The following is a 14,635-nucleotide window of genomic DNA, read 5'->3' as shown; positions in this document are numbered from 1 at the left end:
CACAGCATAAAATACTCTTTAGAAGCTAGGAAAAAATGATGGAGAAGATGATTATGCTAAATATCCCTTTCTGACTTACGTCCTTATGCAAGAACCTCTTCTAGAGTATAAAGATAAATCCATGGAGAAATTCAATAATTCCATCTTAAATGCACAAAATGTGGCCACAATTTTGTAAAGAATCATTAGGACTGATTGACTTGTTTGATCCATGAGGACACAATATACCAAAGCCAGGACATTGCCTGATGAAGCCTCATCTCCCATGAACTGTTCCCAAAACCCTCCAGAGAAACGGCATCACAGTAGAGACGTAGTGGCTGCAACATTCGACACACACTGGTGGGGAACATTCTAGGATGGCAAAGAATGGGGCCAGTTCATGCCTTTTTTAGAATCAATAAAATCCCATAAAAATCTGTAAAGATGGTATATGAACTGGAATGTCATCTCTAGGAAACATGTTGTGTATTTTGAAAAGGATTTAAACAATTGCAATTTCCCCATGGGTTATGAGTATGTACTAGCTGTAGTATTTTTACTGTTTTACGTGGGCTGAAGCACTCTTTTGCCAGAAAACCTCAACACTCACTATAGTTAAAAATCAACTCGATACAGTTTACTACCTGTGCCTTTCAACATATGTCTGTATAGGGGAGCAAGTTTCTTTGGAACTAGTTACATGAAATTTTGCTTTCACTTAATGACTTCACTATTCTTATCATCCCTCTGTCTTCTGAAAAAGTGGACAGAACAAATGCAATGTTAGAACTGAAATGAACTACCCCAGGGGACGCGTGACAAGGGTGTTCCTCTAACCCTCTTCAGTGTGTCCAGTCTCAGACAGGGTGCTGGAACTTCTGTCATCCCTCCCCACAAAGAGCACAGCTCAGCGCTAAGAGAAACCTAGGCCTGTGATTTCCTCATAAGGGAAAGTGAGAGACTGAATGAGTGCTTGCTGTCCAGCTCTGAGGGAGGCTGCCAAACAGACCTGCCCCTTTCTGGCCGCATCCAGAACACTGAGGATGCTGCCCAGCTGGGAGTGGGGAGCACCTGGGAGAACAGCAGCCAGGGCTCCAGGAGGGCATTAAAGGGACAAGGGTCCTACTACCAGGGCACAGACTCCATCAGGACCTGCCCGCCAGCCTCTGGGGACGCCTTGCCTGCCAACCACCAAAAGTGTCCCAAGGCCACGGCCAGGGCCCAGCACCTCACCCGTGCACCACCCGCGCCCTGGCCCCTCCCAGTGCGCGAAGCGGGGCAGCGAGAGCGAGCCTTCGCAGACGGCCAGCGAGCATGCGCAGAAGGCGGCCCCGCTCTGCGGGCTTGGAGAAACCACCCAAGTTTGAGAAGTCAGCACTTTTTATGGAAAGCAAGCAAAAGGGAGGCTGTGGGCACCCAGACAGGTTTTGCAGGATCAAGAGAAGGCGATGTAGTCTGTAGTCAATTGTCCAGAGACAGTAGGAAACAGGAACACCAACCGTGGTGAAGGTTTAAAGCGTGAAGGTGTCTGAATCAGAGCTGATGATGACTGACTCTGCACACCGCACAGAGCTTTGCTTTTTTTTTTTTTAACTTCCTTTGAAAAACTTCTCACCCAAGTACCGCAAAGCAGTAAAGCCTATAATAATTGCACCCTCGCTCTCTTCTGACTTCGTTTAAGAAGAATAAACCAATAAAATATAAACCTTCTCTCTCCATCTTCCCTCTCACGCCATTGTCAGTCTTACAGGAAATAAGCCAACCAAGAGTCGGCTCTCTTACTGGACAGGAGCTAGTGAGAGCAGGGAGGGAAATAAGCCGGTTGCGGTACTGGGCTACAATTTTACTACAAAATGTATTCAACCTGATTTAATCTGATGATTCCCCTGTGAGAACAAGCCTGTTAGCGCATAACTAACAATTACAATTCAACCAGGAAGAATCATCTCACCCTTACCCATTATATACCCCGTCTTGGGAACAATAGGAGGGGTCTTGAAAATAGCCTATTCTTGACCCCAGGTGGGAGAATTAGGGAATCATTATTTACATAAATTCTTTCATTCCATTGATTTATGTGCAACACTAAAAAAGTAAATAGCTTTCTTAAAGAGAAGGTTGTGGTGAGTAATGTTTAATCTAGTCAAAGCATGAAGATGAGGCGGGGAGATGTGTAGCAAGCTATCCCTAAATTAGCCACTAGTCCAAACGTTTTTAGGCAATCCATTAATAATAGTAAGGGACTCTTAAATACACATAAAAATTTCTCCATAAACCCCAGAAAGAAAGATTCAGTCATAATGGTAATAAAACATTACAAGTCAAGGAATAAATCTGGTTATCTTAAAATAACAGAGCTTTACCAACAAAGACATTTATAAATGGAAAGAAATGATATGTTCTTGAATAATCAAATTACCAAATGTACTTATTAAGAGGTTTTATTCTTTGCAAATCAATGTATAACTTAATTCTATTACAGATCTAAAATAATAATTATGCACAATAAATAGCAGAATTCACCTTCCCTTCTTTCTTTAAGAAACGTCTACTGATGATCAGCTGTGTGGAAAGTTGGTGCTACACACTGCACACGCAGTAATGAACAAAACACACAACTCTGTCTTCCAAATTCTGTGAGCGAGTAAATCTTAACAGATATTTATATACTTTTTAAAGAGAATGGATTTGTGAGTTTAACCTATAGCTCACATTCTCAAATCACTTCCAATTCTAATTTCCCTGAAACACACAAAAAATACACACCTTAACTAGACCCTAAATGTGTCACTGTGTCATATTTTCTCAGCAAGAAAGTTGTCAAAGTACATTAAAAGGGTTGTCAAGTTTTGCCACAAATTTAGAGGAACAAAATTAATATAAAACTATAATTTACTAAAAGCTCTTGCAGACTTATTAAAAAGCAGATGTGTGAGAAGATGATGGAGTGGGAAATGCTCAATTCAGGATATAATATTAAATGAAAAATCATGATCTTAATTATAATAAGAACTTATAAAAAGAAGGGGCTGGATATTAGCAATATTATCTGATTATAAAATTAGCAATTTCATATTATTTGTATTTAACATATTTTCCTATATTTGGTATGCAATGTTGCATAGTCAGAAAAATAATCAATGCTCTTTACAAAACACAGTATTTAAAAGTCCATTCATAATAAAGATTGTGATATTGATACCAGGGCGTTATTAATACAAGAGGAGTCTGAATAGCAAATGTAAAGTCAACTTTTACAATTTCAAAATAAAACATTATTAACTCCCTTCACGAGTATGGTAAGCAACACTCATACAAAATGTTTAACACTTTCTGGGTCATCTTGAACCTAATCTTTTTATTCGATGCTTTTCATGCTTAATTCATTGGTTTCCACTTGCAAGAACACAATATAACAAACGCTACACTTGAAGGACTGTGCAAAGGAAGGGGGCTGCCCGAGTAGCAGGTTTGAGTACAGGTAGCAGGTGCCTGGGAAGCAATGTGTACTTGCTGCACAGAAGTAGACAGCTGCGTCTCCAGCCTGGTGGCTGTGATGTGCAGGGAGAGATGTTTGGCCGTCTTATTCAATAAAACAGTGAGTCCTTGGTCTTCCTCTTTGACCTTATTTGAACGAATGCTTATAAGGAACCGGAGACCTTTGCCAGGTTCTTGCTTATACCAAGGGAAGTATTCTGAGCGACTGTCTGTGTAAGTGCAGGTGATAACAGAGCTGTTTCCCTCCTGGACACTCAGGCTGGGAGGACTCTGCTCCACATTCTCTCCTCGGCTCACACCTGTGCAGAAAGAAGTCAGAGAAAGGAGAAGGTTTGCCAGGTTACCAGAATTTACTTTTCCTTCTCTACAGTAACCAGAGGAAACCAGAATAAGGCCATTCTAAAGAATGTCCCCTAATATCCTGTTTCCCATAAGCCCTTGACTCACAGTCCAGCTGCAGCCACAAGAACATGATTAAAGCTCTGATGGGTGTCTTCATTGTTCTTCCCATTTGGGATCAATTGCAAACTGCAAACTCCAGCCAGGAAAGCTACTTCTATTACCAAGTGATCCCTTCTTTTCTCTAACAACCAGTGGTTTCTCACATTGTCTACCCAGCCAATAAGAAAAAGGCTCTGCTTCTGCCCTAAGCCTATTCATTCAGAATTCACTGAAATGAACCCTGCACATGTTCTGCATCAGCCGGGGTGCACCGCCATCTGGTGGTCACAACTCTAACTACAGAACTTTCTGGTTAAATGTTTTCTTGCCCTGTGCCTGTAAGGGACTAGATGCATAAAAGCAGCAATAGATCAAACAAATTACCTCTTAGATTGGAGAGCAAATGCACATTAATAGTGCAGAGATCAGGATTTATATCTGCACACTACTGAGTCGTTGTTCCTAAGCTGAACAGAGGTAGATGCTGTTGTTGGTTACTCAACAATGGACCTGGGATACACGTTTGAAATCAGAAACACACCATAATTCATTCTCTAAAAAAAGGAGACTATAAAGCTTCCCTTTTAAGCCAGTACACCATCCTCATTTATCTGTAGTGAAGGAAAACTCTCTCTAAAGAGAATATGTAAACCAAAGATCACAGAAGGAAAGAGAAGATCATTTGATATTTCAAATGTCTGTTATATCAGCCTCTGCTCTTCTAAGCTGGTCTTGCCCAAGAACTTGCTATTGCAAAGGAATTGACAGTACCGGCAGTCAAAATGTGGAATCTTCTCTCCGTTAAGATAACTATGACAAAAATAAAAGGATCAAACCTCAATAGTAAAGGAGAAGAGGGAGAATTTCCATGAATTATTAATATTTCAACCACAGAAAACAGTTTGATCTTATAGATTGGGTTGATTCACAATGAGAAATCTCACATGCTTTACGAAATCTATTTGGATGCTATGTCTTATGTTGTGAAGGACTGAAGGACTGGGTAGAAATTCTGTGAAAACATCAGGTTGTAGATTCAGAAATGGCAAGCACATGTACGCTTATTCTTGAGGTGATTTCATTCTCTCATATCAAAATGTATTTCCTAAAATGCAACCACTGACTCATATCCTTAGTGGAATTTGTTCTATAACATATGGCAATGTCCAGTCTGCCGCATCTTCCTGCTTCCTTGGCTATTGCAGGCTCAGATTCCATACTCTGTCATTTTTCTTTCAAAGTCCACTATAATATTCTTCTCCTAAGACATTAATAAAGTCCTCCAGTTGTGTGAGTTTCCAGAATTATCTTCCTCTGCAGAAAACAAAAAAACAAATACACAAATAAACAAAAGAAAACCTTCCCCATTCACTTGTATTTCTAGGAATGTTCTCATTACTTCTGTGAGAATAAGTCTAGGAAAGCCTAAATATTGCCTGTGTCTGCTAAGGAAATAGCCTGCACGTGTTCCTGTCTGGTGTCCTGCTGCCCCATGGATCTCCTCCGCCCACACACATGGTACATCCACTTATGGGACTTCACTTATAACACACAAGTACAAAGAAAACATTTTTAAGACTTTCCAGATAGCAATACCATAGCGTTAAACCAAGGGAAGGGTTCTTTTTGAGAGTGAGGCTTTAGCAACTTCATAGCTCCTGTGCCCAGAAAGCTGGTCCTGCTCCCAGCTTCCTGGAGTCCACTCTTCAGTCTTCATCTTAATTATCAGGGTCCTGTCCTTCCTATCACCGTCCTTTAACACAAATGCAGGGCTGGTTGGAATTCAGTCTGCACTGTACTTGTTCCTCATGCCAGTTTAAACTCCAGGTTTGGTGGTCAGAAGTCTAGTCCCTGGCTACAGTAGATAAGGGTTTCTTTTAAGGTAGTCCTGGAAGCTTTCTGCTCTTTTTCCCCAAACCGTGAATGATGTTTTAGAGTCATGGGAAATAGATTTGTTCAAAACTTCAAGGTGAGCAATGGGTTTTAAAGGAACAGAATACAAATCCATGAGCTCTTCCCTACAAGAGCTATTTAGATATGACAAAATTGATATTTTTGTCAGTGGATGTATGTAAACACATTGAACAAATGGATCAATTAAAATCATTTGAATTTTGTGATTCTGAAGAGTCTCCTATATCAGGAAGCTCAGAGTATAAGCTCTCATGTCACCCCAGCTTCACTAATTTAGTAATAATGTGAGCTTGGGGAAGCCACTTACGCTCTGCAATCCTCACGTTATTCATGCATCAAAGGAGAGAAGGTACTTACTTACAGGGTCTTCTCAGGACTGAGATTGATCATGTATGTAACAAGCCTGATGGTCAAAAATTATTTTATTGTGTTTGTTTTTCCTGGGCATGAAAAAGCTGAATATAAACTTTAAAAAACATTATACATGCTCTCTTCCCTTTTCCTTGAAGGAGAGCCACGTGCAGTTAAAAGAAAATCTGAGTCAGATCTTTGTATTTGTTGACCACCATATATTTTTTCAAGCCTTTTCCATCAGAACAACTTATGTGTAATTTATATTTTACACGCCTAGAGCACTGGATTGTTTTAACAGGACATAGAATATTGGCATCTTTGTCAGTTGCGACAACAGCTCCATATTAGAGCTTTATACCCGCAAAGGGACTTCCCGGAAGAAAAAGGGCAGGAACAAAAACAAAAAAGCAAGGGAAATGAGAGACCTAAAGGATCTAATTTTAGGAAGGAAAAAGTGCTGGATTATGAATCCGAAGGCCCCAAAGGGGTGCAGAAGCTACTGAGGGGGCACATGCCCACCCACGGAGGGGCGGTGCTGCAGCCCAGCTGCAGTTTGGGCACAGGCTGCAGACCTCCTGGGAGCACTGTGCCTCTGCTGCGCAGAGGTAGGTGGCTGAGTCTTCCAGTTGGGAGGCTGTGATGTGAAGGGAACTATACCGTTCCTTTGAATTCAGTGTGGAGTTCAGCCTTCCGTTCTGCTTCATCTCCGAAGCTATATAAAACAGACTGATGAGGCCGCCCCCAGGATTCTGTCGGAACCACTACACACCGTTCACCGCAGCAGAAAAATTGCACCTCAGAGTAGAGCTGGTCCCCTCCTGGAGGCTCAGAGCTGAAGGACTCTGCTCCACATTCACCCCTCTAACCCCTGCTTGGAAAGAGAAAAACAAACATATACAATGTCACTGAGGAGTCATTGATGCAGTTTCCAGATCCGGCAAAACATCCCAGGAAACACCCATGAAGATGTAGCTCTGAGTCAGCTCTCCTTCCCCGCTTCCCACTGTCAGCTGTGCAACACTCTCCAGTCCCTGCCACTGGGATGACCCCAACTCACAGCTAATCTGGAGCCACAGAAGCCCCAGCAGGGATCCCCGGTGTCTCTTCATGGCTCCTTGCCCAGCTGCTGTGTGCCTTTGCCCCTGCTCTGGAGGGTGTAGAGTTTTGGGTCCCTAGAAATTTTCTTACAGTGTGTTCCACCAGAATCACTGAGAACCAATCTCATCTGAGCTCTGACATTTGCTTAACAGGAAACCCCACCCACAGCAACTCAGTGAGAATGCACAATAACCTCTCCAAACTGTAGCTGCAGACAGTGCACAGAGTTAGGAGCAATATTTCCAATGTGTGAAGTTGTAAGTGTTTTTTCTTAAAACAATACATGCAAGAGAAGTGTGTAAGACAGCATGTGAGGAAGAGTAGATGACATTTCAAGAAGAATCATGTCTTGAAGGGTTATGTAGAACCTTGAGGAGCCATAGGGAAGAGTGACCCCATTTCTCAAATTGCATAGTTTGGCAGAGATTTTGATAATTCAATTATATGAAAATTCTGATCAAAGAAAACTATCTGATACATGCACTGTTAATTGCAGAAGTCAATACAATTTCTTGAAGTTAGGAGAGTTCTAGAAACCAAAAAATACAGTCACTGTTTGCACAGAAATGATTCCAAAAGGAATTTAGTTGGTGAAAAATAGGATATGTGTATGATGTCCACTCTGACTTACTTCCCAGCCCTCCTCTCCTACTGTTCAGTTCTTGGCATCCCTGCTGACTCACACAGCTCATTCTGATCTGGTTAGAATTTTTCTGGCCACATTTTTCTGGTCAAATTCAATATTGTCTTCCTCCTTTCCTTCTATTTTTTTCTTCCTTATTTTTTCTTCTTTGTATTCTTGTTCTTTCTAGTCTCAGGGAAATACATGAAAAGGTAGGCTGTCTGGGGTATTGGAATAATTTCTGGGTCAGTGTTTGGGGGATTTAGTTATAAAAATTTAAAAAGTGAAAACAGGGAGTGGAGAGGTTTTCTGTTGTGCTTCCGTGCTCACAATGCTCTGTAATATCCGTGTTCCTCTACCTCTGCTCAGAGGAACATCCTCACAGTGATTTATGGAGGTATGGGCTCCAGATTTCTGACGTTTGTGTGGAATGGCAGAGCTGAAACCCGAGATGAACTTTACACAGACGCTGTTCCCCTCACCCCACCTTTGCTATCTGTAACTTGCCTGCTCCCTGGCTCTCTGGTCTCCTCTCTTAACTGTTCAACCTTCTGGGACCATCAGGAAAAGTCTTCATTTCTTTTTTTTTTTTTAACATTTTTTATTGATTTATAATCATTTTACAATGTTGTGTCAAATTCCAGTGTTCAGCACAGTTTTTCAGTCATTCATGGACATATACACACTCATTGTCACATTTTTTTCTCTGTGAGTTATCATAACATTTTGTGTATATTTCCCTGTGCTATACAGTATAATCTTTTTTTAACATTTTTTATTGATTTATAATCATTTTACAATGTTGTATCAAATTCCAGTGTTCAGCACAATTTTTCAGTCATACATGGACATATACACACTCAATGTCACATTTTTTTCTCTGTTAGTTACCATAACGTTTTGTGTATATTTCCCTGTGCTATACAGTGTAATCTTGTTTATCTATTCTACAATTTTGAAATCCCAGTCTATCCCTTCCCACCCTCCACCCCCCTGGTAACCACAAGTCTGTATTCTCTGTCTATGAGTCTATTTCTGTCCTGTATTTATGCTTTGTTTTTGTTTGTTTGTTTGTTTGTTTTTGTTTTTGTTTTTTAGATTCCACATATGAGCGATCTCATACTGGTATTTTTCTTTCTTTTTCTGGCTTACTTCACTTAGAATGACACTCCCCAGGAGCATCCATGTTGCTGCAAAGTGGCATTATGTTGGTTTTTATGGCTGAGTAGTATTCCATTGTATAAATATACCACCTCTTCTTTATCCAGTCACCTGTTGATGGACATTTAGGCTGTTTCCATGTTTTGGCTATTGTAAATAGTGCTGCTATGAACATTGGGGTGCAGGTGTCATCCTGAAGTAGGGTTCCTTCTGGATACAAGCCCAGGAGTGGGATTCCTGGGTCATATGGTAAGTCTATTCCTAGTCTTTTGAGGAATCTCCACACTGTTTTCCATAGTGGCTGCACCAAACTGCATTCCCACCAGCAGTGTAGGAGGGTTCCCCTTTCTCCACAGCCTCTCCAGCATTTGTCATTTGTGGATTTTTGAATGACGGCCATTCTGACTGGTGTGAGGTGATACCTCATTGTAGTTTTGATTTGCATTTCTCTGATAATTAGTGATAGCAGCATGTAAAACAATGAAGCTAGAACACTCCCTTACACCATATACAAAAATCAACTCAAAATGGATCAAAGCCTTAAATATAAGATGAGATACAATAAACCTCCTAGAGGAAAACATAGGCAAAACATTATCTGACATACATTTCAAAAATCTTCTCCTAGAAGAAATAAAAGCAAGAATAAACAAATGGGACCTAATGAAACTTACAAGCTTCTGCACAGCAAAGGAAACCAGAAGTAAAACAAGAAGACAACCTACGGAATGGGAGAAAATTTTTGCAAATGAAACCGACAAAGGCTTGATCTCCAGAATATATAAGCAGCTCATATGACTCAATGAGAAAAAAAATAAACAACCCAATCCAAAAATGGGCAGAAGACCTAAACAAGCAATTCTCCAAGGAAGACATACAAATGATCAAAAGCACATGAAAAATGTTCATTTCTTGTAAAGCCTACAGTGCCCCCTGGTGGATGGAAACCATCAACAAAGTCCCCTTCAGACCAATTTACTCAGCAGTCACTTGTCCCCAGCCCCGATCACTCCATGCTTCCTGATGAAGGAAATGAAGATGGTCAGAAAACTAAGTAACTGCCTAGATTGAATGAATATTAAAAATAAACCAAATCCTATTTTTAAAATGTTGTTTCATGGAAGTTAATACCCTAGAATAATTCGATAAATCTCATTTCGTGCTATTTATTTTACTTCAGTTCAAAATAAATCAATAATATTTATTGAAATTGTGGTGTAAATAAGGTAATTTACCAGGTCTCAAGAATAGATCAAAGAGGATAACATGCTAGTTTTTAGTCTACTGGGGAAGACAAATATATATTATATATGTATATATATATATATATAAAATGTAACTATAATAGAGTCAAAGCATAGGATCCTAAACAGAATGAAAAGTAAATGCTTTATGATCCCAAAGGAGAGAGAAATACTTACACATGGGATCGTTGAATAAAATCTTATGAACAAGGTAGTTTTTTTCTCCTTCCTTCTTTTTTGAAGAGAAGAACAGAAAAGAGTATGCATGAACTCTTAGGATGGCTTTTTATTACTTTTAATTAACTTTAAGAATAGGAAGAATTCATGAATATATGAATGATTAAAAGTAATAAAACATTGTAGAGATTAAACTCCCCTCTGACTACCACTGGCTATTCTGATCCTTTCATCACTTATTTCCCTAGTTCTCTCCTCATCATGATCAATTTGAAGTCGATGCTTCCAGGTGGTTTTCTATAGATTTGAATAAACAAAAAAAATGTAGCATTTTATTTTTATTTCATTATGATACAAATATACATTTTGGGCAAACCTTTCTGTAACTTGTTTTGTAAATTCAATAATAAATCTTGTAGGTCTTTTTATACCATATGCCCTTCTGATCCAGTATGTCCCACATATGGTTATACTACCATTTATACATCCATTCTTCTGTTGATAAACAGCTAAGCTGTTGGGGTTTTTAATCTATGAAATGCAACACTACAATAACCCATTCTGAGCCTTCCTCTTTATTCACAAGTGCACATGTTTCTCTAGGAGCAGAGACTAGGAAGAAATAAAGGAATGAGCAATGAAGTTAGTGGGGGAAAATCACTCCAAACAGAAGGACAATCAGGGACAAAGGGTCTGAGGAAGAATGGAGTGAATTCACATTCTGAGGACTTTGTTGAATGATTTTCTTTCTTATTATTTTTCTTAACATGCTGTGGAACTCTGGTTTATCAACTCATTTGGTAAATTCTCTCAGACATTATTGTCTGCATTCATAGCTGGCATGTAGTGTGCATTAATCAGCCACTGTGGTAATTTTAAATATAATCAAGCAAAAAGAGAAAAAGTACACCCAAGGAAGAGTTGTATATGCAAGAGGGAAAAATTAAAATTAGGCATAGAAAAAGTACACATATGTGTACATAATTTCAAGACATTTGTCATAAGAACAGGAACTTTATATTTTCTAAATCAATAGAGAAACAATAGAAAATTTTATCAACGCAACAGAAGACAGACCAGAAAAGTAAAGAAAACACAAGCATGTGGAGCAAAACCAAATATTAGAAATTAGTACAAGTATATCAGTAATCAAAACATATATCAGTAGGGACTATGTGATTGAGTCAGAATAAAACATCCTGCTACATACAGCTTAAGAGACTAACCTAAGAGAAAACAACCAAGAAAGCTGAGCATCTTCCCAGGAAAGATGGGATGTTCCTGATGCCCCTGAGTGCAAAGACTAAAGCCCCCTCTCTCACCTATGAAACCCACCACACCCCCAAAAATGTCAAATCTCCTGAAGGGACAATCTAAGTCCAGGAGAACACCAAGAAGTGAACTAAGCTAATGCCTATAAAGGTGAGATCTAAAAAATAAGAATGAAAAAAAGGGAGAGGTTAAAAATTAATGTTCAGACAAGAGAAAACAGAAAAAAAAAAAAGGAAAACTGATAGAGATGAAACAGCTAGAATAAAGTAAGATTTACAGAAAATGATAAAACTAAAACTAAGGAAATTTCACACTTTGCTGTAGCAGAGGATAAAGAAGCCAAGGGTTAATAACAGCATTTACATTTTTATCAGTGGTCCCTCAAATCTCCATTCTTTTACAATTTAGAATATTTTATGAACTGCTTATGAATGCACATTTCTAATTCCTCTAAAAACATTAAAATAATGTGGGAAGCCCTCACCATCTAAATTGTATATAAACATTCTGTGCACAAGAAATTAGTGAAAAGTTATATCAAAGAAGGATCAACTGTCTTATTAATGAACTTCACATTTATTTACTAAGAGTGTCAATTTTAATATTCTATTAAATGAAATATATTAGAAAAAACAATCTGGAGTCAGACCCATACACATAAAACATCCTAAACATTTTAACAATCTATCTTTTATATCCATTGTTTCCTAAATAAAACTCTACTTTTGTATTCAATAGTCCCCTAGGAATTGTGTATGGAGGTCTAATTATGCTTACAAAAGATCCCCAATAAACAACCTAATTTACCCTCGTCAGGAACTAGGCAAAGAACAAAGTAAATTCAAAAAGAAGGAAATAACAAAGATTAGAGCAGAAAACAGCAAAACAATGGAGAAAATCAACAAAATCTGTTGAAAAGAAAACACAGAAGGAAAGCCTTGGTATTGATTTTAGCAGTGATCACGGACATGACACCAAAATCACAGGGAACGAAAGCAAAAACTAACAAGTGAGACTATATCAAGCTACAAAGTTTCTGCACAGCAAAGGAAATGATCAACAGCCTGAAAGCAACCTATGGAATGTAAGACAATGTTTGCAAACCACATATATGATAAGGGGTTAACATCCAAAATATATAAGGACTTCCTACAAAGTAGTAGTAGTAAAAAAAAAAAAACAAGACAAAACTAATAAACTGATTTTAAAAATGGGCTAAAGATTAGAATAAACATTTCTCCAAAGAAGACATACAAATGGCCAACAAGTATGTGGGAAAATGCTCAGTGTCACTAATGAGGGACATGCAAATCAAAGCCACAACGAGACATCACCTCACGGTCATGAAATCATATGAAAATGGAGCATTGCATTAAATATTTTAATTCTTAAAATGTTGGTACTGGCCGTAACAAAGATGGCAGAAAAAAGCACATACTTTAAATATGTGTAATTTCTACTTCTTTTTAATGATTATTCTCAATGTATCACCAGTACATTTACAATACATTTTAGTATCATCCATGTTTTATACCTCAAAAGATTTTTGGTGGCTATTACCAAAAACACAAAAGACAAAAAGTGTTGTCAAGCATGTGGAGAGATCAAAACCTTTGCACACTGTTAGTGGGAATGCTAAATACTATAGCTGCTGTGGAAAACAGTATACAGGTTCTTCAAATCATTTAAAATAGAACTACCATGTGTTCTAGTAATCTCACTCCTGGATATTTATCCAAAGAATTGAAATCAGGATCTCAAAGAGATCATTAACACTCTTATACTTACTATAGCACTGTTCACAATAGCCAAGATGTGGAAACAACTTAAATATCCAACAACATGGCTCAAGAAAATGAGGTATTTAAAATAGTTAAATTCACAGAATCAAAGAGTAGAATGGAGGTTTCCATGGGTTGTGGGGAGTGGGTAATAAAGGGTTACTAATTAACAGGCACTGACTCATTTAAGCAAGACGAAAGCTCTAGAGATCTGCTATGCAACACTGTACCTATAGCCAACAATATTGTTGTTAGGAGGGTGTATCTCATGTCAAGTGTTCTTTACACAATACAGCAAAACTGTATTTTTAAAAATGAGGTATCTCTGCACCCCCAGTAGAATGGCCAAAATCCAAAACACTAACAACAGCAAATGCTGGCGTCAAAAGTGCAGAATTAGCCCAAGTAAAACCAGTGAATCACCAAAGCGATAGTTAATAAAAGGTTATTGCACACACACCGAAAAGTTCTTGAACCGGGACACTCAAACCAAAACATGGAATGTGGCTCCGGGGTATATTGTTATAAAGCAGCTTCTATAAACAGGATACAGTGACAGCTTATTCTTCAAAGTGGTTCTAATATTAGAATTTTCTTAAATGATACAGAATTGATCAGTGCTTACCTCATATCAAGCTTGGGAAATACTTCAAGTTTTGCTTATGATGTCTGCTCAGGGGATTTTCGAGGCTGCTCTGTTTGTTTTTTATTTTAACACTGGCAAGGATGTGAAGCAACAGAAAATCTCATTTGTGGCTGATGGGAATGCAAAATGGTACATGTGTAGCACTCTCTTACCCAACTAAATACACTCTTACCATAAGATCTAGAGGTTATAATCCTTGGTCTTTACATAACTAACTAAGTTGAAAACTTATGTCTACACAAAAGCATGCACACAAATATTTATAGCAACTTTATTCATATTTGCTAAAACTTGGAAGCAGCTAAAGGATAAACAGTGACACATCCAAACAATGGAATATTATTTGGTACTAAAAAGAAATGAGCTATCAAGCCATGAAAAGACATGGAAGAACCCTAAATGTATATTTTTAAGTGAACAAAACAATTCTGAAAAGACTGTATGC

The 14,635-nt window shown here is 38.4% G+C and overlaps 1 gene segment (V, D, J or C); it reads right to left on the bottom strand.

Moving 5' to 3' along the window:
• Window positions 1-3,016: 3,016 nt before the first annotated feature.
• On the bottom strand, window positions 3,017-5,935 carry LOC102522285. The segment is given in 2 exon segments: window positions 3,017-3,779; window positions 3,928-5,935. Coding segments are annotated over 2 exon segments (503 nt in total).
• Between the last annotated feature and the right edge of the window lie 8,700 nt (window positions 5,936-14,635).

The sequence above is a fragment of the Camelus ferus genome, chromosome 6, assembly GCF_009834535.1.
Source record: "Camelus ferus isolate YT-003-E chromosome 6, BCGSAC_Cfer_1.0, whole genome shotgun sequence".
NCBI lineage: Eukaryota > Metazoa > Chordata > Mammalia > Artiodactyla > Camelidae > Camelus > Camelus ferus.
Note: the sequence above shows the minus strand (reverse complement) of the source record. Positions and strands in the feature narration are given on the sequence as shown.